Genomic DNA, 25,539 nt, shown 5'->3' with positions numbered 1-25,539 from the left:
GATATGGTGAAGACCCAGGCTGCTGCAGAGGTAGGCCGGCAGCAGCAGCAGAGGATCTGAAGTATAATGTTGAATATGATGTGGTGATGATGAACGATGCTGCTGATGTTGCAGAGGTAGCGCCGGCAGCAAAGTCAATTTTGATTGTGTGTTGTGTTGTTTTTGGCTGAATTATGAAGCTTTGTATATATATGGCGTTGGGCTGCTGGTCGGCCCAGGGGGGACTGTCGGCTAGTAGTAAGACAAAGAAAAACATAATAAATCCTTTTTTGGGCCGGATAAAATACGAGATTTGGGTATATTTTCACACATCCCTCACTTGCCTTGTCCTTACCATCCTTGGTCTTGGACTGGCAAGTAGGTAGCTAGAGTCTCTTAGGTTCCCTAGGGCCATTCTCTCAAGATTACATGGGAGAATGGCCCTTGGGCCCATCTCTGCATGTGCCTGGCAAGAGTGACCCTTGGGCCCCCATCTCTACATGTGCATGGCAAGAGTGACCCTTACAAAAGAGAGTGTAGTAGCTTGGCCCTAGGGCCAAGCTACAATGAACAAATCTACATCATCTTTGGTGGTAGATTTACCCTAGGGCCAAGCTACAATCAACAAAGCAACACTATCTTTGCTGGTAGATTTGTTCATGGTAGCTTGGCCCTAGGGCCAAGCTAGATTATCTTATGTTCCCTAGAGCCATTATCTCAAGATTACATATGGTAAAATGACCCTTGGGCCCATCTATGCATGTGAAAGGCAAGAATTAATCTTGCAAAATATTCTAGCTTGTCCCTAGGGCCAATGTTCCATGAACAAATCTATATCCTCTTTGTGGGTAGAGCTTGTTAGAAGTCATCTCCTGTCTAGATTTATACACCAGGGCCTTTGTTGTGGGTGTGCCCGCCCTTATGAGGTGTTTTCCCATTTTTCCCCAATCTCCGCATTCATCTCCTGTCTAGATTTATACACTAGGGCCTTTGTTGTGGGTGTGCCCGCCCTTATGAGGTGTTTTCCCATTTTTCCCCAATCTCCGCATTTTTCCCCTTTTTTTTCCCATTTTTCTGAGGCTTGGGAGGGCTGCCAGATGATGCCAGGAGCACCCCAGTGCTGGCCGACTGGATGTTCATCAGTCGTGGGCTTCAGGGCTGCTGGCCGACTGGTTTTCATCAATCGTGGGCATCTGTATGCTGGCCGACTGCATTTATGCAATCGTGGGACCTTTTCATCAGTCGTGGGCATTCTTTCTGCTGGCCGACTGCCCTCTATGGGATGTATATATAGGACCCCAGCCCCCATACCTTATTTGTATCATATTCGGGATCTTCTTGTGTATATAGAGCAGAGTTACACGCCTACATCTCTCTCTCTCTTGTGCTGTTTTTCTGCCTGCGTTTTTGCTCGTGTGTTCCCAGATTTGGTCATCATCTCCGCTGCATATTCTGACATGGTATCAGAGCCCTAGGCTCTAGATAGGTCTTGGGATTTGTGTGAGCAAGAGGGGGACTGTTTTGTGGCTGATTGGTGGACTGTTTTGGACTGTTCGGGAAGAGGAAGGCGGGCTGATTTGCTGGACAGCCACTTGCAGGTTTTAGTTCTTCTTTGTTCCGACCCACCCACCCTATTCAGAGTACATCCCCGCAATGGCAGATCTGTTTGAGATGGCGGAGAGACATGTGAAGATCCCGACACTCCCCACGTTCCCGGTGGACCGTCAGTTGGATGGGAACAACTACGACATATGGAAGGTGATGATGGAATCTGTTCTGGAGTCTTACGACCTCGCTGATTTCGTCGTTGTTGGTGTTCCACGGCCGGAAGTTGAGAAAGGGGAGTTACCGTCAACCCGAAAGGACCGGGAGGCTCAGACACAGATGTGGGATCGTGTCAACGCCAGGGTCCGTTCGTTTATTTTCCTCAACTACACACCACAGGTAATCAATCATGTAAAGCATATGATGCTGGCCAGAGGTATGTGGCAGCATTTGGCCTCACTTTACAACAGGGTATCGCCCATGAAGAGGATTTCCTTGGAAGTACAGATGCGGGTTATGAGCCCTGCAAAGTCGTCGACGATGCGGGAGCATATTAACAAGCTCCAGGCTCTTCAGCAGGAAGTTCTTCAAGCTGGGAAGGAGATATCGTCAGAGGACATGGCCATCACGTTGCTGTCACATTTGCCCTCTTCGTACTCAGCATTTTACTCGTCTTTGATTACCAGTGGCAGGCTCAGCACCATCACGTGGGAGGAGCTTGTGCCTATGGTCCTGGACCAGGAGGAACGATTCACGAACCCTCCTGAGGGTGGAGGTTCGGAGGCCTTAACTGGCCAACGGACGAAAGGCCGTAACTCGGGCAAAGGGAAGGCTTCATCGGAGAAGTCTTCTGAGAAGAAGTCCGATGCTGACCGCGAGAAACTGAAGGCAGAGAGGACCTGTAATGATTGTGGCAAGAAAGGCCACTACTGGAGGCAGTGTCCCAAGCGGAAGACCGAGAAGGGTGAAGATTCCTCAGCAGCAATCATGAAGACTCCGGCTTTTGTGCACCTGGAGGTGATGGACACCGATGCTTCATTTTCTTCAGGCAGGGAGGAGATTGGAGGACTCTCCGCAACGGATACTCGGGAGTGGATTCTCGATAGTGGTGCTTCCAGGCACATGACTCCTTCCCGTTCCGGTTTATAGGATCTCTGCTGGCTTTTTGGTCATATTCTTACTGGTGATACGTCCACTATCCCAGTTCACAGTGAGGGCAAGATGGAGATAGTTCCCGATGGCAGAGGGGGGAAGCATTCCTCCCAGGTGTTGTATGTTCCGGCACTTGGTTTTCATATGTTGTCAGTGCATCAGGTTTGCAAGACTGGCGTACGGGTGGAGTTTGATGAGCATTTTGTTGCTCTCCGGGACAAAGCAACAGGCCAAGTGGTTTGGAAAGGTGTCACCAATTGGCCGACCATTTGGTCCATCTCCAGTTTTTGCGTCTCGTTCACTTGAGGCCAGGCCGGTGTCTCATGTGAAGAGGCCAGTATTTTGCTGACATGGACGGGAGCCAGACTGGTGCCACCCGTGTGTTAGCAGGATGGTGTCGTATGGACGGGAGCCAGACCAGTGCCACCCGTGTGTATGACCTGGACTGTGTTCGACCCATGGGATTGTCACGCCATGGAAGAGCCAGTATTCGTGCCGTGTTTTGCCTATGGGACTGTCACACCATAGGGAGACTCGTGCCTGGAACTGTGTCTCACCTATGGGACTGTCACTCCATAGGAAGACCAGGTTTTTATGTTTTTATGTCGTGCCAGTTTTGTGCCGACAGATATTTTGTACTTGTACTATAACTTATGGGCTTGTACACACTATAAGGGTGGGCATAACGCCTTTACCCCAACAACCTCCCACTTAAAGGCAAAGTGCCCTTAAGTAAAGGAAAAGAAAAAATCAGCACGTACATGATAATATACAAGGCCATATCAAGGCTGAAAATGGCCTCATCCAATGCCCATCAAGTGTCTGCAATGAGCAAACCGCTCCGGAGGCAAACTCTTTGTCAACAGATCAGCCGGGTTGTCATCCGTGTGAATCTTAACAAGCTGAATTTGCTTGTTCTCTATCACCTCTCTGATGAAGTGATACTTCACATCCACATGCTTCGTCTTTGCATGAAAGACAGGGTTCTTTGCCAACTGGATGGCACTCTGACTGTCACAATGCAACAATGGACTATCCCCTGTATAGCCCAAATCAACCACTAACCGAGATAGCCATAATGCCTCCTTGCAAGCCTCTGTGGCTGCAATATACTCGGCCTCTGTAGTAGATAAGGCAGTGCACTTCTGCATCCTGGATATCCATGATGTACTAAGTGTACTATGTACTATAACTTATGGGCTTGTACACACTATAAGGGTGGGCATAACGCCTTTACCCCAACACTTGTTCCATGAACGGGAGATATGTCCATGTTACTATTTGCACATGCACACATATTTTGCATGTTTGAAACTGTTTTCGCATGACATGTATTTGTGTGTTTGCCTGCTTGACGTGTTACTTACTGAGCGGGGACGCCTGCCAGTGATTGAGTCGTGAAGTCTGCTCTGTATTCTGACGAGTTTTGGTGCATGTGAACAGGTGGTAAGTATATCGCACATGTTGTTTTAATGTTTCATATTTCTAACCTTTAGTTTTATAAGGTTAAGTGTTCACATTCACTTAAATGTGGGCACCACTTTGGGCACCCACTTAGGGGCCAAGGTGGGGAGCCCCACTTAAGTGAGTGTGGGGGTGGGCATGGTCACCTACCCATACTCCCCACCCACATGCAAGCGTAGAGTAAACTCCACTTTAATTTTATTAAAAGGGCTCCCTCCTTCAAGCGTGGACACCAATCGCTTCTATCTTGCATTTGTTCATCACCCGGCGATCAACCTTTTTGCGTGGGGGAACCGGCGACCATCACCTCGCATGCTGCCTCTTCCATACAGGCTGCGCATGCTACTGTACGCCTGCTTTCACCTCCCTACAGGCGGCTGTTTCTACTTCCTACAGGCGGCTACTCCCCCAGGTGACAGTACCTGCAGGCTGCCCATCCTCTACCGGCTGCACCTCTCCAAGCTACGCATGCCCCTACAGGCGGCTGTGGCTGTGCGCTTGTGTTCCAGCCAGTAGAACACCGCCCTCAGGCGACTCTTCTTGAGCTCCTCCACACTGCAGCCAGGCATCTCCTCCCTTGCAAGTGGATGCTCCTTCTCTCACAGTAGGCGGCTGTGGTCTTTTGCGGTGATACTTGTCTTGGTGGTTCACCACGAGGCAACTGTTTCTTCAACAAGGGTGGCTTCATCAAACCACGGGTATTGGTTCTCTATCAGCTATCCACAAGTAAGTGAATTTCAGATTTAAGTAAAGTACTTTGTGTTTAAATCTGGTAAGGGGTTCCCGACTCTCTATACGGCCAACACCCGTTCGGTGCCGGGTCGTCCAAGCTTTATTGGAGAACCTCGGTCCAAAGGTGTTGAGATCGGGAGAGCCAGGCGTTAGTACGAGAGCGCCTGTTTATGCGTGGTCTCGGAACACCAGTGAGGCGCTCTCCGCGGAGTCCAGTGAAAGCACAGGACCGTAGAGATTGGACCACACTAGTGGTCGTTCTGCTTCGAGCTTCTACATCGAAATTTGACTTCGAGCCTATTTGTTTGGTACTGTTTTCATATGTACATGGACATCATCTGGTTCTTGGAACCCATGGAGCATTGTATTCATTAAATACTCCCAATAAATATATCATATATTGAGGGGGGGGGGAAGTCGGCCCGTTCCGGCCCCAGTGCTGGTGTCCATCTTTCCATTTCATTTCATTTCAATTTCAAGTTGTATTAAGTTGTCCATTTCAAATTTGTGGTTTTAAAGTTGTGCTATTAAGCGTGTGGGTGTCCAACGGAGTCTTTCCCACTTGACGGGATCGGTTTCATTGGTATCAGAGCACGGTTGTTTCCCTCTTCCTAGTGGGGAAACGAACCTGTGTACTGGACATCCCGCTTTTAGCAAACTTAAAACACAATGGACAGCCAAGGCAACCCTTTGGAAGTGCCGAATTCGAGGGGTCCATCTAGTGCCTCTCGTGGGTTTGATGCCTTGCGTGGTAGGCACAAGCCCCTTGAAAGGGTTATTGATAGTGAATCCAAGGGTCAACTGTCTCCAGGAAAGACAGTTATGCTTGAACAAGAGCCTGATGCTATGAGGGCTGAAATGGAATCTATGAGAAAACTTTTGCAGGCTCAAGAGCAAGAGTTAAAGTTTTTGCATGAAGATCCCCATCTGCAAAGTGCTATTGAAGCGAGGATGAAATGGAACATATGAGAAAACTTTTGGAGGCTCAAGAGCAAGAGTTAAAGTTTTTGCATGAAGATCCCCATCTGCAAAGTGCTATTGAAGCCAGGAAGGCTGATGCTATGGTAGATGTAACTTTTGAATCAATGGCTCGTAAAGTGGGCAAGAAACCAAGGGAGTTGGCACTTGCCTACCTCCTCTGCAAAGGTGATATCAAAGAGGGGGATGACGGAGAGCTGAAATTTAGAAATCCACCTCGTTTGAAGCATGGAGATCCCGCATCCCAAAGGCTGAAATCTTTTATGCAAAAGGAAGAGGTGACAGTCACCTCTCGTCATGCATCCTCTCCCCAAGGCACTAAGCCTGACAGATATATGTATGCCAGTGCTCATGGAGGGCATGAAAGTCACATGCATGCAAGACATGTATCCCATGGTGACAGGTCTACTTCTAGAAAAATTTTTCCTTCTGAGTTGTCTCATGGAGAGACAATGCCATATGCAGGTAAGTCACATGCATCTGAGTTTCGAGTTCGTGGAGCACATGCCACCGTGCCCCATGAAATTTCTATGACGGCCCATGGAGCCCATGCAGATAGGGCTGCCCCGTTGGATAAGGGGAAAAGAAAAAGAGAAGACCATGAGCCTCATGCCAGGAAGCTCAAGGAATTCAAAGGAGGTGACAAATCTGTTAAATTTGATGCTTTTCATGGTGAACATGATGCTTCTAAGGTATTAGCATTTGTGGCACAGTTCGACATTGCTTTTAGCGATGAGGACTTCACAGAAAAGTCAAAGGTGCGCCATGCTAGCATGTTTTTGAAAGGGACTGCTGCTCATTGGTGGATCACTGAAAATATCACCAAGGATCCCATCTCTACTTGGAAGGAATTCAAGAATAGATTTTATGCTCAGTTCTTGCCACCAAATGCAGAGCAAACTCTCACTCAAAAGTGGGACAGGGTGGAACAAAAAGATAATGAAAGTGTGCAACAGTATGTTAACAAATTCTGGAAAGTGTTGCTGGAAGTGACTCCCTTCATGCAAATCACTGAGGATGAAAGAAAGAGGAAGTTCCGTTCTGGACTGCAACCAGCATATCGATCGGGCATTGAATTGCACCCGAAACATACGTTGCAACAACTCACAGCTTCTGCTCTTGCTACGGAGCAATTGGTGCTCAAGATTAAACAGGATCAAGGAGGTTCCAAGGGGAAGGACAAGGCTGCCCCAAATCAGCAAAAGGGTGGACAGCCACCTAAAAAGAACTTCCGGGAGCCTTACAAGGGTGGTAAAGCTGAAAATAACACATCTAAAGAACAGGGCCCAAGGAAGAACAAATTCGGCTTAACTCCGGAGCGAAGAAAGCAATATGCCAAGGATGGAAAATGCTTTTCTTGTGGTAGCAAAGACCACATGTTTCGACAATGCCCAGATGGCAAACCAAAGCACGAGGACAAGCACACCAAAGCTAATGTACATGCAGTTCTTGATGTGCAAGGAAATACAGGTCATGATGCAAAAGAGCGTATGGTTTGCAAGGCTTGGGGGCAAATCAAGGATCAGCCCGCACTCTTCATGTTTGATGACTGGGCAACTGACAATTTCATCTCTATGCAAATGGCAGCTGCATTGGGTATTGAGGTTGAAAACATGGGACCTCAGATTGAAGCCAAGCTGCATTTATTGGTAAAGAGGTGCAGGTTACCCCTTTGATCGGGAAGTTGCGTATCCATATCCACCCAGGGCTACCTTGACAATGAGCATTTCTTAGTTGCTCCACTGAATGGATGTGATGTATTGTTGGGCAAGCCGTGGCACCATAGGCTTGAGCCCCGCAAAGACTACAAGTCTAATATGATTTCTTTTATGCATAAAGGCCGCATGCATTTTATTGATGCTGGCACAGAAGGGGATTCCATCCCACTTGTATCACACCTCCAAATTAATAAAGCAATGAAAAAGAGTCTTTCAGCGTACTTGGTTTTTGTGCGTGATAGTCTTGTGCCAAATCATCAAAATGTGGATGCTATGTCTAATGATAGGCTGAATTTTCTAAATGCATTCAACGACTGTTTTGCTGACTCGTTGCCAGGTGAATTACCTCCCCAAAGGCTCGAAGATCATCGCATAGATCTTGTGCCAGGTAGTTCTCCACCTAACAAACCCGCATACCGAGTGAGTGCTGCACAACAAGAAGAAATTATGAAGCAGGTAAACGAGCTTTTAGAGAAAGGTTTGGTTCAGCCGAGTTCCTCACCTTACTGCTCTCCTGTGCTTCTTGTTCAAAAGAAGGACGGATCATTCTGTATGTGTGTGGACTATAGAGCTTTGAACAAGCTTACCATCAAGAACAGATTCCCAATTCCACGTATTGATGATATCTTGGATAAACTTGATGGCTCGGCTTGCTTTAGCAGACTTGATTTGAAGAGTGGTTATCACCAGATACGCGTGGTGCCACAAGATGTCCATAAGACTGCATTCAGGACAGCCTTCGGATTATATGAATTCTTGGTAATGCCTTTTGGTCTCACCAATGCTCCTGCTACTTTTAATCGAATGATGGATAGGATATTCCGACCCCATCGCAAGTTCACAGGAGTCTTCTTTGATGATATTTTGGTTTTCTCCAAGAATGAGCAGGAACACAGAACTCATTTGGTCACAGTGTTCAAAGAGTTGCGGAAGCATAAACTTTTCGTCAATGCCAAGAAAAGCGAGTTTTTCCTTTCAGAGATTCATTATCTGGGTCATATTGTATCCAAAGATGGAGTTACAATGGATCCTACAAAGATAGAGACCATTCGGAATTGGCCCGAATTGCAAAACGTACATCAAGTACGTAGTTTTCTGGGATTATGTTCGTATTACAGGCGTTTCATAAGGCATTTTGCTATGATTGCCACTCCTCTACATGATCTCACGAAGAAGAAAACTGCTTTCAAATGGACTTCAAAGGAACAGGATGCTTTCTTGCAGCTCAAGCATGCTATTATATGTGGTCCAGTATTGATTGTTCCTGACTTGCACAAGTCATTCGTGGTTGAATGTGATGCTTGTGGTGATTGTATTGGAGCTGTCCTAAATCAAGAAGGGCATGCAGTTGCATACGAGAGCCGTCGTTTGCATGATGCTGAGCTTCACATGGATATCTATGAGAAAGAGCTCTTAGCTGTAATTCACGCCTTAAAGATTTGGAAACATTACCTTCTTGGGGCTGAATTTGTAGTCAAGACAGACCATCAAAGCTTGAGACACTTTCTATCTCAAACAAAGCTTTCAGAGAAGCAGATGAGAATGGCAAACTTTCTTTCCATGTTTCATTTTCAGATTGTGCATACTCCAGGAAAGAAAAATGTCGTGGCCGATGCACTATCTAGGAGGCCTTATGTTGCTGCAGTCTCAGTGGCCTCTCATGGAGACTTATCTGCTATGAGAGATTTGTATCATTTGGATGCTGATTTTTGCCATATATGGACTGATTTGATGGCTGGTCATTCACATGCCTCTTATGTTATCAATGAGGGTTATCTCATGAAGGATAATTGCCTATGTGTGGTGAAGGATTTGCGTCCAAAGGTTATGGACGAATGTCACGCTCCACCTTATGCTGGTCATAGAGGTATTATGCCTACTACTCGCATGATTCAGAGGTATTTCTTTTGGCCGAGCATGCGTAAAGACATTGAGGCTTATGTGCGTGCATGTATTACTTGCCAAAAGGTGAAATTTGACAGGCAAAAGCCTCCAGGTTTGCTTCAGCCATTGCCTATTCCCTCGCAACCTTGGGAAAGTATCACTATGGATTTTATTATGGACTTGCCTAGATCCCAGCATGGGAATGATGCTATTTGGACTATTGTGGACCGATTTAGCAAGCAAGCTCACTTCTTGCCCGTCAAGAAAACCATTAAAGCTGATCATATGGTAAAGCTTTTTCTTGCTAATATTTTCAAGCATTATGGTATGCCTAAATCCATTGTTGGGGATAGAGATCCCAGGACTACAAGCCTATTTTGGAGGGCTTTGTTTGATAATATAGGTACTAAGCTTGAGTTTTCATCAGCTTATCATCCCCAAACGGATGGCCAAAGTGAAGCTGCAAATTCAGTTGTGCTGGATTTATTGAAATGTTATGTGGCAGATCAAAAGAATGCATGGGAGAAGTATCTTTCACTTGTTGAGTTTGCCTACAACAAATACGATCCATGCTTCCACAGGAAAGGCTCCGTTTGAGATTATATATGGCAGAGTGGTCTTGCCACCCATCCTTCGTACAAAGGATGAGATTTTTGCACCTGATGAATATGTTCGTGACTTGGATGTTGCCTTTGGTCAGGTGCGGACAGCCATTGCAAGATCTCAGGATAAGCATAAAATGGCTGCTGACAAGCATAGAAGGGACATGGAAGTCAAAGAAGGTGATTGGGTATTGCTGAAATTTGAGAAGGCTCGGCTTCCGAAGAGGCGAGGACGCGAAGGATCATATCCTAAGCTTTCTCCTCGCTATCTTCAAGGTGATTCAGAAGATCAATGAAGTGTCCTACAGGCTTGCTTTACCTAGTCATTGGAAGATTCACAATGCTTTTCATGTGAGTCTATTTCGGAAATATGTGGGGCCAGATCCTGATGAGCTTGACAGAAGATCCACCAGAGATTGAAGAGCTTGAGGAGATCCTCCAGCCAGAACAGATTGTTTTTCACAAGGAGAGAAAGCTACCTGCAGGAAAGCTTTCCAGGAGATACCTTGTGAAGTTTAAGAATTATTTGCCTATTGATGCCAAATGGGTAAATGAGGATTATTTTGCAGATTATCCACAATTGTTGCAGGCATATCTTGAGGCTTTTCAGTTGAGGTCAACTCTTTAGAAGCCCGGGGGGATGTCACCAATTGGCCGACCATTTGGTCCATCTCCAGTTTTTGCATCTCGTTCACTTAAGGCCAGGCCGGTGTCTCATGTGAAGAGGCCAGTATTTTGCTGACATGGACGGGAGCCAGACTGGTGCCACCCGTGTGTTAGCAGGATGGTGTCGTATGGACGGGAGCCAGACCAGTGCCACCCGTGTATGACCTGGACTGTGTTCGACCCATGGGATTGTCACGCCATGGAAGAGCCAGTATTCGTGCCGTGTTTTGCCTATGGGACTGTCACACCATAGGGAGACTCGTGCCTGGAACTGTGTCTTACCTATGGGACTGTCACTCCATAGGAAGACCAGGTTTTTATGTTTTTATGTCGTGCCAGTTTTGTGCCGACAGATATTTTGTACTTGTTCCATGAACGGGAGATATGTCCATGTTACTATTTGCACATGCACACATATTTTGCATGTTTGAAACTGTTTTCGCATGACATGTATTTGTGTGTTTGCCTGCTTGACGTGTTACTTACTGAGCGGGGACGCCTGCCAGTGAGTCGTGAAGTCTGCTCTGTATTCTGACGAGTTTTGGTGCATGTGAACAGGTGGTAAGTATATCGCACATATTGTTTTAATGTTTCATATTTCTAACCTTTAGTTTTATAAGGTTAAGTGTTTACATTCACTTAAATGTGGGCACCACTTTGGGCACTCACTTAGGGGCCAAGGTGGGGAGCCCCACTTAAGTGAGTGTGGGGGTGGGCATGGTCACCTACCCATACTCCCCACCCACATGCAAGCGTAGAGTAAACTCCACTTTAATTTTATTAAAAAGGCTCCCTCCTTCAAGCGTGGACACCAATCGCTTCTATCTTGCGTTTGTTCATCACCCGGCGATCAACCTTTTTGCGTGGGGGAACCGGCGACCATCACCTCGCATGCTGCCTCTTCCATACAGGCCGCGCATGCTACTGTACGCCTGCTTTCACCTCCCTACAGGCGGCTGTTTCTACTTCCTACAGGCGGCTACTCCCCCAGGCGACAGTACTTGCAGGCTGCCCATCCTCTACCGGCTGCACCTCTCCAAGCTACGCATGCCCCTACAGGCGGCTGTGGCTGTGCGCTTGTGTTCCAGCCAGTAGAACACCGCCCTCAGGCGACTCTGCTTGAGCTCCTCCACACTGCAGCTAGGCATCTCCTCCCTTGCAAGTGGATGCTCCTTCTCTCACAGTAGGCGGCTGTGGTCTTTTGCGGTGATACTTGTCTTGGTGGTTCACCATGAGGCAACTGTTTCTTCAACAAGGGTGGCTTCATCATACCACGGGTATTGGTTCTCTATCAGCTATCCACAAGTAAGTGAATTTCAGATTTAAGTAAAGTACTTTGTGTTTAAATCTGGTAAGGGGTTCTCGACTCTCTATACGGCCAACACCCGTTCGGTGCCGGGTCGTCCAAGCTTTATTGGAGAACCTCGGTCCAAAGGTGCTTAGATCGGGAGAGCCAGGCGTTAGTACGAGAGCGCCTCTTTGTGCGTGGTCTCGGAACACCAGTGAGGCGCTCTCCGCAGAGTCCAGTGAAAGCACAGGACCGTAGAGATTGGACCACACTAGTGGTCGTTCTGCTTCGAGCTTCTACATCGAAATTCGACTTCGAGCCTATTTGTTTGGTATTGTTTTCATATGTACATGGACATCATCTGGTTCTTGGAACCCATGGAGCATTGTATTCATTAAATACTCCCAATAAATATATTATATATTGAGGGGAGGGTCGGCCGGTTCCGGCCCCAGTGCTGGTGTCCATCTTTCCATTTCATTTCATTTCAATTTCAAGTTGTATTAAGTTGTCCATTTCAAATTTGTGGTTTTAAAGTTGTGCTATTAAGCGTGTGGGTGTCCAACGGAGTCTTTCCCACTTGACGGGATCGGTTTCAGAAGGTGGAGTGGAGAATGGAGTTTACAGGCTTTCAGCACTATCTCTCCCAGGTCCTCAGGATTGTGATGAGTGGCAGCAAGGTTGCTGCCGTACGTACGTACGGATCCGTACAGTACGGTACAGCCGTATGGTACGGTACGGTATCACACTGTATGGATCCGTACGGAATCATTTAAAAAAATTAAAAATGTGTGGCGTGTGGCTCTCTTCAGAAGACTCATCATCTTCATCTGATGATGAGATTTGAGACTCTTGCGTCTAGACTCTAGAGCATAGTCACAGGGGACGGAGGGGACGGAGGCTTGGAACGCCGGGACGGCGAATCGGGACGGCGCAGGGACGGGGACGGACGGACGTCCCCCACGGGACGTTTCTCACACGGGAGGGCGACAGGGACGGCGCTGGGACGGGGACGGTGCTGTGCGGGGACGGCAGAGAGCCGTTGCGCCAGACGTTGCTCCTGCCGTTTTTGGCCGTTGCGCTTGCCTGGTTTCTAGCCGTTTATGGCTGTTGGGCCTTGGCTCTTCTAGCCGTTTATGGCTGTTGGGCCTTGGCTCTTCTAGCCGTTTATGGCTGTTGGAGACAGCAGTAAGAGAGACGATTTTGAGTTCGTTTCAAGCTTCGGGGGCGCTGCCCCCGAACTCCCCCGCCGGCCCCCCTTGGATCCCCCCGGCAGCAGAAATTTAGAGAGAGTATTTTTTGAGTGCCGTTCTCTCCCCCGTCCCCGTTCCCTACTTATGGCCGTCCCCCGTCCCGTCCCCGTCCCCGTTCCCCGTCACCGTCCCCCGTCCCTTGTGACTATGCTCTAGAGTCTAGACAACTGTAGTGTTTCATTGTTTTGCTTTTTGCACTTGTGGACCGGGACATGTGCTGTAGACATGATATTTGTACTCTCTTTTATCATCTATGACTTTCATGGTTCTTGCTTATATCACTATGACTGTTGACATGAGGCATTGTGTAATGGGCTTGGTAACTGATAATTGATTTAAACTTTAAGTAATGAGGTTCAGTCTTTATTTTAAGTATTTTGGTTGCTATGTCTACAAAATATTCAGGTTTCTAGGACTGCTTACAAATGGTACGTACTGTTTACGTGCCTTAAAATTTGTTCCGTACAGAAGTACGTTCTGTACGTACTGATGGCGTGCCGTACACTACGTACCTTTCCACCTTGAGTGGCAGTCTGGTAATGGCTACTCAAGTGTGGATATGCTGCAGGTGCGGGCTTTTCGAGACCAGGTGGTGGATAGCTTGCCAGTAGATGGCAGCAGTTGGCAGGAACTTTCCAGTACTGATGTTGGTAGTTTGTGTTCGTGAGTGAGAGGAAGCTGAACAGGTCACTTTTGCCCTGATGTCTCGTGGTGTTCGGGACATAGAACTTCCAGTAGTTGAGGATGTTCTCTCCACGGGGACCTTTCGGAAAGCCAAGCAGGTGGCAGGTGCTTACTTGCAGAAGGAGGTGGTTTCTCCAGGCTTTGTGGTTCCGGATTCAGAGGGGGTGGTTGACAGGTTTCAGAAGGCCTTGCGTGGTCTTCATCAGGTTTCTAGGACTTGTTTGTGCACCGTAACAGGTGTTGATCCTTGTGAGCAGTGTGATGTCTCTGTGACTCAGAAGCTGTATGGTTCATTGATCTGGTTGATGGACACCAGATTGGACGGGAGCTTCCTGAAGAGGCGGTTGAGCTCATGGTTGCAGATGTCTCTTTGGGAGGCAGGATTGCGTTTCCTGTGGTTTCTGCGGCATGCGAAGGATCATGGACTCTTGTACACAGGAGGGGGATTGTTGGATGGAGTCCGACTCCACGATTGGAGTGACTCATTTTGGGGAGGAGATCCGGACACGAGGGGATCTACTTCAGGCCTAGGAGTAGTTTTACGGAGCAGCAGGAGGTTACATTGCAGGTTTGGGCTTCCACTGGAGGAACCCATGGTCATCCAGAGGCACTTTGTTCGTGAACAGATCGTTGCTGATGACATCTTGCTGGAGTTCTGTTCGACGGAGGACAGTACGGTGGACCTCTTCACGAAGTCGCTCTCTCAGGACTTGCTCAGGCGGCACCCCAGCTCCCAGTGGTTGGTTACACAGCCAGGAGCTGAGAGGGGGTGTTAGAAGTCATCTCCTGTCTAGATTTATACACCAGGGCCTTTGTTGTGGGTGTGCCCGCCCTTATGAGGTGTTTTCCCATTTTTCCCCACTCTCCGCATTTTTCCCCTTTTTTTTGGCCATTTTTCTGAGGCTTGGGAGGGCTGCCAGATGATGCCAGGAGCACCCCAGTGCTGGCCGACTGGATGTTCATCAGTCGTGGGCTTCAGGGCTGCTGGCCGACTGGTTTTCATCAGTCGTGGGCATCTGTATGCTGGCCGACTGCATTTATGCAGTCGTGGGACCTTTTCATCAGTCGTGGGCATTCTTTCTGCTGGCCGACTGCCCTCTATGGGATGTATATATAGGACCCCAGCCCCCATACCTTATTTGTATCATATTCGGGATCTTCTTGTGTATATAGAGCAGAGTTACACGCCTACATCTCTCTCTCTCTCTCTCGTGCTGTTTTTCTGCCTGCGTTTTTGCTCGTGTTCCCAGATTTGGTCATCATCTCCGCTGCATATTCTGACAGAGCTACCATCAATAAAGCAAAACCATCTTTACGGTAGATTGGTCCTTGGGCCAAGTTCTTGCAAAGATGTTGTAGATTTACTCATGGTAGCTTGGCCGTAAGGCCAAGCTAGATTATATTGTGTTGCCTAGAGCCATTCTCTCAAGACTGCATGGTAGAATGACGCTTGGGCCCATCTATGCATGTGCATGGGAAGAGTGACCCTTACAAGAGAATCTAGCTTGGCCCTAGGGTCAATCTACCATGTAAGAGAATCTATCTTGGCCCGAGAACCAAGCTACCAAGAATAAATCTACATTCTCTTTTTCTAATAGCTTGGCCCTAAGGCAAGCTACCTTGTAATAAGAGAATCTAGCTTGGCCCTAGGTCCAATAAATATGATGTAGGTTTGCCCTTGTCTTTACCTTTCCGCTGCCCCTGTTGTTGGACTTGGAACTCTCCCACGCCTCGAGGGTTGTAGCAAGACAAACCGCATTTGAAACATCACGGGGCCAATGTGCACAAACGTCTGCGTGCAAAGACGGTTTAAAACCATCCTTGATCTTCTCCAACCACTGGATGGTCCTTGGGAGCATCAACAAAAGCTTCCATAAACGAGCGAGATAATCGGTTATCGGTTCGTCATGTTTACGCATAAAACACTCCCATTGTTTCTTCAATTCGTGCTCGTAATCTATGGGGATAAACTGCTTCAAGACGACGCGGGGAATCCGATAGAGAGGGACTTGTGGAGGAGACTGTTGGTGATGCGAATGATGTCTCTCATGTCGACTACACGCAGGTGTAGAAAGATGATTGTCGGACTCGGAGTGAAGCTCATCTAGTACATCCTTGCCTACATCCAAAGGAGTGAAAAATCCTCGTTCAGAAAGTTCTGCCACCTCGTCCTCATAATCGTACAACACTTGCTCCGAAGCATGTGCCCTTGTAGATTCTAGGTCTAGAATACTAGGCGCTCGAGGTGCCGACTCCATCCTATACGGGCAAATATAACCTCCATTTTAGCCGCTTGCACGTCATGGATGCCTTCATGCTGAGAAGGAAATCAGTGAGTTGTGAATCCATGACAAATATCTAGTGATCAAGGACCAGGTGAGGGATTTAAGCCTGGGCGATGAGGTAAGGGTTTAGTGAGGTAGGGAAGCACAATATACCCCAAACCCAAGTGCAATGAAGAGAACCCAAACATTCACTTCTCCCAAATGGTGGGACAGGGAAACACAATATACCCCAAATACCCAAGTGCAATGAAGAGAACCCAAATATTCACTTTCCCAAACCAGAACGCACATGGGTTCCAGAAAAGAAAAGAAATTACAAGCTCCCTAGGCTCTAATACAAACTCTAGAACGCTTGCGCCTATGTGCTAGGGTTTTCCAAAGATAGAAAGAAGAGTGCAGTGAATCACACATACAGCACACACGAGTCCTAATATAGAAAGAAGAGTGTAGCGGAATCACACTATTGCTTTGTATCATGTACAAGAAAGAAGTAATACAATTGAAATTCAAGTACAAGATGTGGCTGAGAATGAAGACATCAAATCACACCTATGTGACCTATTGTTCACTCCTAGCTAGCACTTCGCCTACATAGAAACGCTCTGTGAAGTACAATGCTGAGGAAAGTAGGTGAATATGAGGATTTGTCTACCCACCTATATATATGCACCAATGCTCCTAGTTGGCCAGTAGTGACTGTCAGCCAGCTGTACCCGACTACACGTCACCATTTCCACGTCATCACTGGCAAGTGGCAATGCCACTTGTCACGTTGTTCGACCCTAGCCATTAGCTGCTATCTGATGTCTGGCTTTGCCCTGCATACTCGTAGGTGTGTCATAGACACATGGCATGGGGTATGACATCATTGCTTACACACACACACATAGAATCTAGCCTTGAGAGGTTGTTCACACATAATCATACTTACACGCTAGAGGTGGTTCACACACACATACAAAAGGTTGTTGCATACACATGAAGCTCCGATTCTCAATGCCCATCACACGCCCACCCCGCCCCCCCCCCCCCCCCCCCCTCTCTCTCACTCGCAAATGGGGAGTAGTGCTCGAGAAGGCCTCCAACAATAGCAACAATGATGGCCTATGGATTGCACACCATTGGTGCCAACACCCGGACCTCAGGTAACAAGGCATGATAAAGGAGCTCCACCACAGTTGCAAGCTCCAAGAGCTCCCGTGTAGCAAAAAGCCCCCCCATCTTCGTAACTTGCTAGGTGCAACAGTTTACACTCATGCAAGAGATGGGGAAACGACGTGGGAATGGAACCTTTTATATGATCAAGGCTCTTTTAAACTCACATAGAAATAACACGAGAGATTATTACACCTCGTTTTGGGGGGCATCCCGGACAGAGAACCCTTGACCCACATATAAATGTTTAGAAAGCCCAATCATGCTCTTTCTCATTAAGAGAGAGACCATGTACACCTCATTTTGGGGGACATCCCGGACAGAGAACCCTTGACCCACATATAAATGTTTAGAAAGCCCAATCATACTCTTTCTCATTAAGAGAGACCTTGTACTTCTACGGTGGCAGCTATCTCTTGTGCCACCTGTTGTTATTCTTCATTTTCTTTAGTTGCCAGGTGCGCATGATGCTTCTCCTATTCCTATTCCATCTTCTTGAAGCATTGAGATTCGTTGTGCCCAAGTCTTTTGCAATGGTGACTCCTAATCTTGCTTCCTTTCTTGCCTTTCCATTTACTTAGCATGGCTATGTCAAGATCAATGTTGTTGTCACTCTGCTCCTTGAGTCTTCAGTCTTCTTCAATGAGCATTGCTACTATGTCTTCATAAGATGTATCTTTTTGGCTAACTGGAGAACAATTAAGATTTGGGAAAAACATGATACTTTTGTATGCTCTTGAGGAGCATGGCAATTTTGTATACCTTTTGTATGCTCTTGAGGAGCACGGCAATTTTGGCTCTTCAACAACCCCCCCAAGATTGGAGAGTTATTGAGTGAGAGACCCCATATTGCCTAAATGTTTAGTGAGGTTATCACTTTGATTCATCAAAGAATTTTTGCTTCAAGAATACTTTTGAATTCACTGCAGCACTCTGAGCTTCATCATCATCTCTCTCTTGTTGCTACGCTTGCACAGACTCACACCATGGAGAACTTCCATCCACCTTAGCCTGTAAACCCTAACCCCAAACTTGACAGGTGGGTGGGGGATTTGTGTGCACAAGGAATGAGAGGGCTGGGAGGTGCAAGCAGGGGCAGGGGCTGCTTGCGATCTTCAGGGATTCTTGCTCTCAAGCAAGGTGCAACCCTTACTCTATGGCAACTTGATTAATGTGGTGGGGAATAGATTCTGTGGGGCCAATCTCACCATTATCCAATTTACATTGTGCGCATGGACAGCTGTTGCCATTGACTATGCAATGCAGTGTACACAGGCAAAAGCCATGAGAGATGCCACAACAATTAATGTAGCGTGTGTTTTTCATGAGACTACTTCTACTCGTCTTGAATTTCAATCAACAATTGCAAGTGATAGAAGCAAGCACTACTAGGTCATTGATGCAATCGAGGAGCTACTTGATAGGTACAAGATTTTTCGTGGGATCACGTGCTTACTACCTTTAAGCAAACATGCAGGTTATAACTTGTTAGGAGTGCTCACTGCTATGGGCATATTCATCAACATACAAGTCAACAATGGAATGCAAACCCTTTCAAATGGGTTAAGGAGGTGGAGCAAAGACGTAGGAGAGCATGGCACAAGAAACATTTTTGCCAATCACAATTTGGTGATGGTGTCTTAGTTTTGGTCTATGACTGCAAGTTTCTTAAGCATAAGTCCATGTTGACATTTGGTTGGAAGATACTGGTCACCATACAAGAATTCTTGAGGACAGATGACATGCACCTGATGTTAAATGTTGCCGACTGTTGTGTATCTGTTGATCAATAATAATCTGTGGTTGTTGTAAAGTTATACTCGGATTTTTTAATTTATTAAGGGTAATTCTTGCATATGGACAGAAATATTTTTGCCTTTATATTTGAGTAATATTGGGGGGTTGTTGTTTGTCAGATACATTGTGGCTTTGTTGACAAGTCTGGAGGTGATATTGACAAAGAAGACAAGAAATTTGTGAAAAAGTGTCGGTTTGTTGTAGCATCTGGTATTTTTGATGGTTATGATATTCCACATCAACCATCCAACATTAGCATCTTGTCTAAGAAACTCTTTTGTTTTCTTATGGTGGTGGATGAGAAATCTCTGAAAAGCATACAGAAGACACTTAATCTTACAACGGACAGTCATGGAGGAAAGTGGGTTGGCCTTTGGCGACTTATCCTATTTCGAAACTCTCCTTATGATGAACCTCGTAGAAATGGGAAAGTGCCAAAACTTTTAACTCACAGGCTCTTTCCAGAAACTGAGTATAGCATTTGGATTGATGGAAAAATGGAACTTTTAGTTGATCCACTACTTATTCTGGAAAGGTGAGTCAATTTATTGAGCTCAAATAAAAAAACAGTATGTGCAAGGCTTATTGATAGTTGTAGCATCATGAGGCCTTGTCTTGCAAAATGTTGTTTATTTGGATTCGTAGTGTTGTTTGAACTGCATTTTATATAATTTGTTGTTTTGTAGTTCAAAGATTGGATTTTGAATTAGGTTGTTGGCTATTGCGCTTAGCTTTTGAAGAGCCAGCAACGAATCCTTCCAAAAAGCAAACTTCCGCTTAAACCCACCGTCTCCCTCCCCCCGCCCCCCTCCCTCTCTCTCTCTCTCTCTTCCCTTCCCTCTCCTCTCTCTCTCTCTCTCTCTCTCTCTCTCTCTCTCTTCCTTCCTTGAGCCCTCTTGAGAAGATGTGCTTACATCTACGATGTCTATATTGTGAAACTAACCACTTCCTCATAGTGAAAGAGGATGGCTTTATTCAGATGCAGATTCCTTGGTAATACACGCCACATGCACTAACAAACTTGGTGTTGAAGGAGGAAGAGAGGTAATGTAAGGTGGGAGAATTGTAAGCTACTGATATGCCCTATGTGTGACATGTGCAAGATAGAGAGGGAGGAGCATGCCAGCATGCGACGCCCAGCATACTCCTATGAGGAGGATTAAGCCTTGTAACAAGGCATTACTTGTCACAGAAGGTCTTACCGTTCTTTGAAGGTGGGTCCCCCAAAGAAAATTATGTCAAGCTGTTGATGTGGGAAAGTAAACCAAATGCTGGTTGTTTGACACACGGGTTAGACCTGCCGTGATGTATGGTGCCTCATTTTGGAGACCAGACTTGGGTGAGGCAGATTGGAAGAGGATAGAGCGACTGCAGATGATGTTTTCCTGCACAATTAGGAGTAAGCCATCAGTGCTACATGAGATTGTGCTTGCCAAGTTTGGGGCAAGCCTATTGGTCCTTGATGCTCATTTCTAGACCATCGCTTGCATTTACCATGTATACACATTGGATAGAGACTGCCTCCTCCCACGGTTGGCACTTGTCTTCCAAGCACTTGCATAGGAGGGACATACATGTTGGTATTCTCGCATGATCAGTTGGTTTGATTGACATGGTCTCTAGATGGATCGCCTCCCCCCATTTGAAAACAGTCTAGATGCACCTTTGGTCTGTTGGCAATTCTCATGTTCTCAAGGTCATGGATTTTTTTAATCCTATGTTGATTCTGTGGCAATATTTCTTTCATTTTATGCTTCATGGCTTCTATGTGCTTGGTATTAGTGTGGGTCCAGTATCATGGCTACCACCTGTATGGAGCCACCCCCTGAAATGGACTTGTCATGTTTTCTAGTTAGTTGAATTGTGTAGCTTCCAAAGTTTGTTGTGGGTGGAACTGTTCTTGCTATAATCAGTCCAGAAGTTCCACTTGAGTGGAACCATCGATAAACTATCCACCAGGAGTTGGGTTGAACCATGTATGCCACAGTAAGCATCTTTTAAAATCAAGTAAGCTTTTAGAGTAACACTCATGAGGGGGGTGCTCTTGGTCAGGTTTGTCCTTGGTCCATCTTTTGCTTGATCTTTTGTGTCAGATTGGTCGCTTCTGATGCATCCATCTTTTGCTTGATCTTTTGTTTGGGGGCCTTCCATAAAGACAGGACAGTTTAAGCTTTAAGTAATCCGTTCACCTTGCTTATTGAGAACGTTTTGTATGCATATTGAGAACAGTCCTACCACCCTGTAGAGGTTATAGTCCTACCTAAAATTAGTCTTCTCTTACAAAAAGCTTTTTGTAATCCCCTCTTTTTTATATAGATATAGAGTATGCTTTTCACCCCAAAAACTAAAACTTCTGAAGTCATTACTCATCATGGTATGTAATGCACGTAAGGTTTCTTTTTGACGGGCATGTCATGCCCGTTTTTGGGTATTTTGATCATAAAATACAGCCACTTATTTTGAGTGACCGTTAAAAAATAAGGTAAATTATGAAAAAACAGGCATTACTTCTACTAAACACCTCATTTTGAGGGGTGACACTGCTGGATTTTCCCACGAAGCTTCAGCTCTATAGAGAGCACTTCTTGAGAGTTACAGAGGATGGTTTCATTGAGAATCCTGGCTATCTTTGTAGACACAGGTCCCATGCCTCAAGGATTGCCATTGGTCAGCTGAGGGTGTCTTCCCACTGCCACGGGATAGAGGATTAGAGAGCAAAGGGCATACCACGAGAGGTGCGGATATGTAGACTATGCAGGACCAGGGAGGTAGAGACGGAGGAGCACTACTTATTCAGGTGCTTAGTGTACTATGAGATACGAGGGAGGTTTCATTCCCTCTTCCGGGAGGAGTTCAGCCCCCTCCCGCAAGTGATGCATTATCAAGATCATAGATGTTTGGGCCTCTACCTTCCAGAGCTTTGGGTTCAGAGCGACGCTTCATTGAGGCTACAGACAGGGAGACATGCAAGTGATGCATTACCAAGATCAGAGATGTTTGGACCTCTACCTTGTAGAGCTTCAGCATTAGAGAGACACTTCACCGAGCCTACAGACAGGGACACAGGATCAACAGTATATCACTCAGACACACATTATAGATTTCCATGGGCACCATAAGGTTATTATGATAGACACCCAGCCCAGATAGAGAGATCATGGATGGGACACTCCAGCTCATCACCACGAGAGGGTCTACTGGTGCCTTGCACACATGGAGTCATTAAGGATCGGGTAGTGTCCCTTAAGATATTCCAGATGCCCTCGCTCTCCGAGATCTAGCCAATTGGCTCGCGAACTCCAGATCTGGGATATACCCTAGTGCCATAGAACAGCACCACCCTCGGTGGAGGACATCCATGTATCGATAGTGTATTAGAGGAGGTGACACTTTTTCATTTCCATGTTTATGATATTTAGTTTACACTTGGCTACTAATGAGTCAGTCCTATCCAACGGTCACACGATATTTAGTTTACACATGGAACTTATGTGACACTTTTTTGTTTCATGCATCCATTGGGTCTTAAGAAGAAAACGACAAAATCTTTCTTTCTTTGCTTAGTAACTTTGGGGGTCTAAACATCACATTGCAATGTAGATTGTATTTCATAGGTGAGGCGAAAATTGGCTGATGGATATGTAGACAGTAAACCTTTAAAGTACGAATGAGCTATTGGGAGGGCTGTAGTCCAAGGAAGGAACCACTGTTTGGATCGAGGAGGATTTGAGTTCGAAAGCCATTAGGCCTTTTTTATTTTCAAGGATAATGATTCAGTTGTTCACACTTTCCCTCTACATTTTTAGTTCAGTTTAACATTGACTTGGCATGTAGCACGTGGTACTTGAGTCTGAACAATCTTGCATAGAGAGTTTGTTTTCTATTGTTATATGAAGAAGTTATAAGAATCACTACCATTAGCAGATGCTTGGTGCATGGGGGCGACTTTAACATAATTTGAGTCTTGGGAGGATCGATGGGGTGGTATCTTGGATGCCACAGTGGCCGCCGGTGCGGAGTGCACAGCCTTGGAAGAGGCAATCTTTATCACCAGGGTTTAGGATGCCTAGCACCTTTTGGAGTTTGATCACACACCCCACATCTTGTTGTTCTCCATGTCAGACTGCTAAGATCACAATCCTAACCTGGCCTGGCTAGATTGTTCTAACTTGACAAGCGATTGGGGTGGTTCTATGGGTATTGTGACCAGCACCACCTTCTTTGGCGACCCTTGGCGGTAGGACTCCCAGCAGTTCGCTAAAATCCCTTATTCCTTCATCTAGACCCGGACATCAGCTAGCACGTGGAGGAGATATGGTCCTCCCACCCTGATCCCAGCCGTGCCCCTTCCTATGGACAAGCTCTCCAGGAGATGAGCCTCTTCTTTCAGTCAGAGCAAGAGATTTGTCTTCACCCCAGCCTTGCCTTGCTTCAGCTCCCTTAAGAGCAGACCACTGCCACTGCTTGGATTGGTGCACAGATGAAGTTAGCTCGCACCTCATTAGATGCCTTGGAGATCGTGCGTGTGGAGTACTGGTCAGTGGTATCATTCGGGGTCCTCTTTTTGGACTTGGGCAGGTGACAAGGTATCAGAGTCTCATTCATTTGATTTCCAAAGAGGGTGGTGACTGCCTTGAGGTGTGACAGTGGCATTCCATCACACTTCTTGGCACTTCCTCACCAAGGCTATTAGCCATCGTTCGTAGCCTCATCTTCAAACCTTATAGCATTTAAACAGATTTTATGCAGGATAGGAGCATCCTGGATAACATCTTTACTTTTTAGGAGGCAGCCACAGCGCCCTAGCTTTGCTAGGACGACTTTGGTCCTTCCCTTGGACTTGGACTTTGAGAAGGCCTATGACTAGGTGGATTAAACCTTTCTTGAGGGCAAAGCACCATGCTTCAGGTGCGCTTTCGGCTCATGGCTTTTGCGGGTATTAGCACTCTCCTCCACCATACAACCAGGTTCTCATTCAGGATGTGTGGGGCGAGCGTTTCCCCATCTCCCGATGGGTTCGCCATGGTTGCCCCTTAGTCCCCTTCCTCTTCCTCTTTGTGGTGGAGGCCATGAGCACCTTTTTATGCTCTGACACTTCCTTTTGGGACTGCGCTGACGACACTGCCACCTAACTTTCCTGGATGAAAAGGGAATCTGTAGCACTTCGCTAGAGTGTTTGAGGAGTTTTGCTTTGCTTCCAAGGCAAAAATCAACTAGCACATGTCTTCTGGTTTCCGGGTGCCCCCTCGCCCTCCAAACTCTGACTTTGCATCCGATTGAGGCTTTTTAATGGATTGCTAGAGGCACCTTCGCATGCTACCTTGGCTGCTAGGTGGGCATTGATGTTTCTATGGAGCTGCGGATCACCTCCAACTCTTGACTATTGAGTGGAAGCTCCTGTATTGGAGCTCCGCCCGGCTCTTCGTGGTGGGCAGAATGGTGGACCTGGTTTTTTGTCACCATGTGGTACACACTACTTCTTTGTGGGACTCTTCACATTCCTCCATCGGCCAGGTTTAGCACCTCATGCACTTCTTCTTGTGGGCTAGTGGTGACAGCATGGGCCAACGTAGCTTGGAGGGTCATCATCCAACCTGCTCACAAAGGGGGCTTGGGCATCATTGATCCGGTGGTGCAAGCTTATTGTCTGCAACATAATTGTCAGGTACGAAACGAAGGTATGAAAAAACAGTACCGGTACGGGACTTTTAAATTTTGAAAAATAAGTTCGATTGAGGTACGATCCACTTTAAAAAAACACTTGAAAAAAAGATATTTGTACACATTTAGAGATACAAAGTCTAGAGAAGTTGTAATTTGTCATATGACATAAACTAGTACAGAAACTCAAGAGTCATGAACAATGAACACTGAACATGCCATAAATAAGAGTCGTGGTCCACGGTCTACAATAGGAAATACAAAAAAGTGTGTTGTGACCACTGACTAGTCACAACACTAAGTACAAAAATGTCTAAAGACTAGACTCTAGAGACTAGAGTCTAGACTAGTCTTCCTCCTCTCAGAGAAATCACTAGGGGAAGGAATGCCCTCGCTAGAGGTGCTTCCATCATTAGAGGCCAACCCAAAACTGCCCTCGCTAAGGACATTGCCCTCGTCATCGTACTCGGGCTCTCTGATGCCTGTAATAGGAGCGACCTCTTCTTCAGCAATAGGTGCGCCCCTCGAAGTCGAGCCGGAGCCATGCCTCACATATGTAGCCACCGGGGTTGAAGTAGGGCGCCGAACAGTGCATCCGCGACCTCCTACTCGTGTGCTGCCTCTAGCTACGCGACCTCTACGAGTACGAGAAACTCGACGGTCAATCTCCTCTAGCTCCCTGTAGAGATCGGCATA

The 25,539-nt window shown here is 46.6% G+C and overlaps 1 protein-coding gene across 1 annotated transcript in view; it reads left to right on the top strand.

The window, feature by feature from the left end:
* LOC147604428 (Sept9 (DUF616)) overlaps positions 1-25,539 on the top strand; it is a 134,513-nt gene that overhangs the window by 30,006 nt on the left and 78,968 nt on the right. Inside the window, exon 4 of the mRNA XM_086795691.1 lies at positions 19,302-19,717. Within this exon, the coding sequence (XP_086651817.1) occupies positions 19,302-19,717 (416 nt within the window). The remainder of the gene's footprint in view (positions 1-19,301; positions 19,718-25,539) is intronic.

This window comes from Cibotium barometz, chromosome 62 (genome assembly GCF_041138505.1).
Source record: "Cibotium barometz isolate CiBa-2024 chromosome 62, ASM4113850v1, whole genome shotgun sequence".
NCBI classification, from domain to species: Eukaryota; Viridiplantae; Streptophyta; class Polypodiopsida; order Cyatheales; family Cibotiaceae; genus Cibotium; species Cibotium barometz.
Note: the sequence above shows the minus strand (reverse complement) of the source record. Positions and strands in the feature narration are given on the sequence as shown.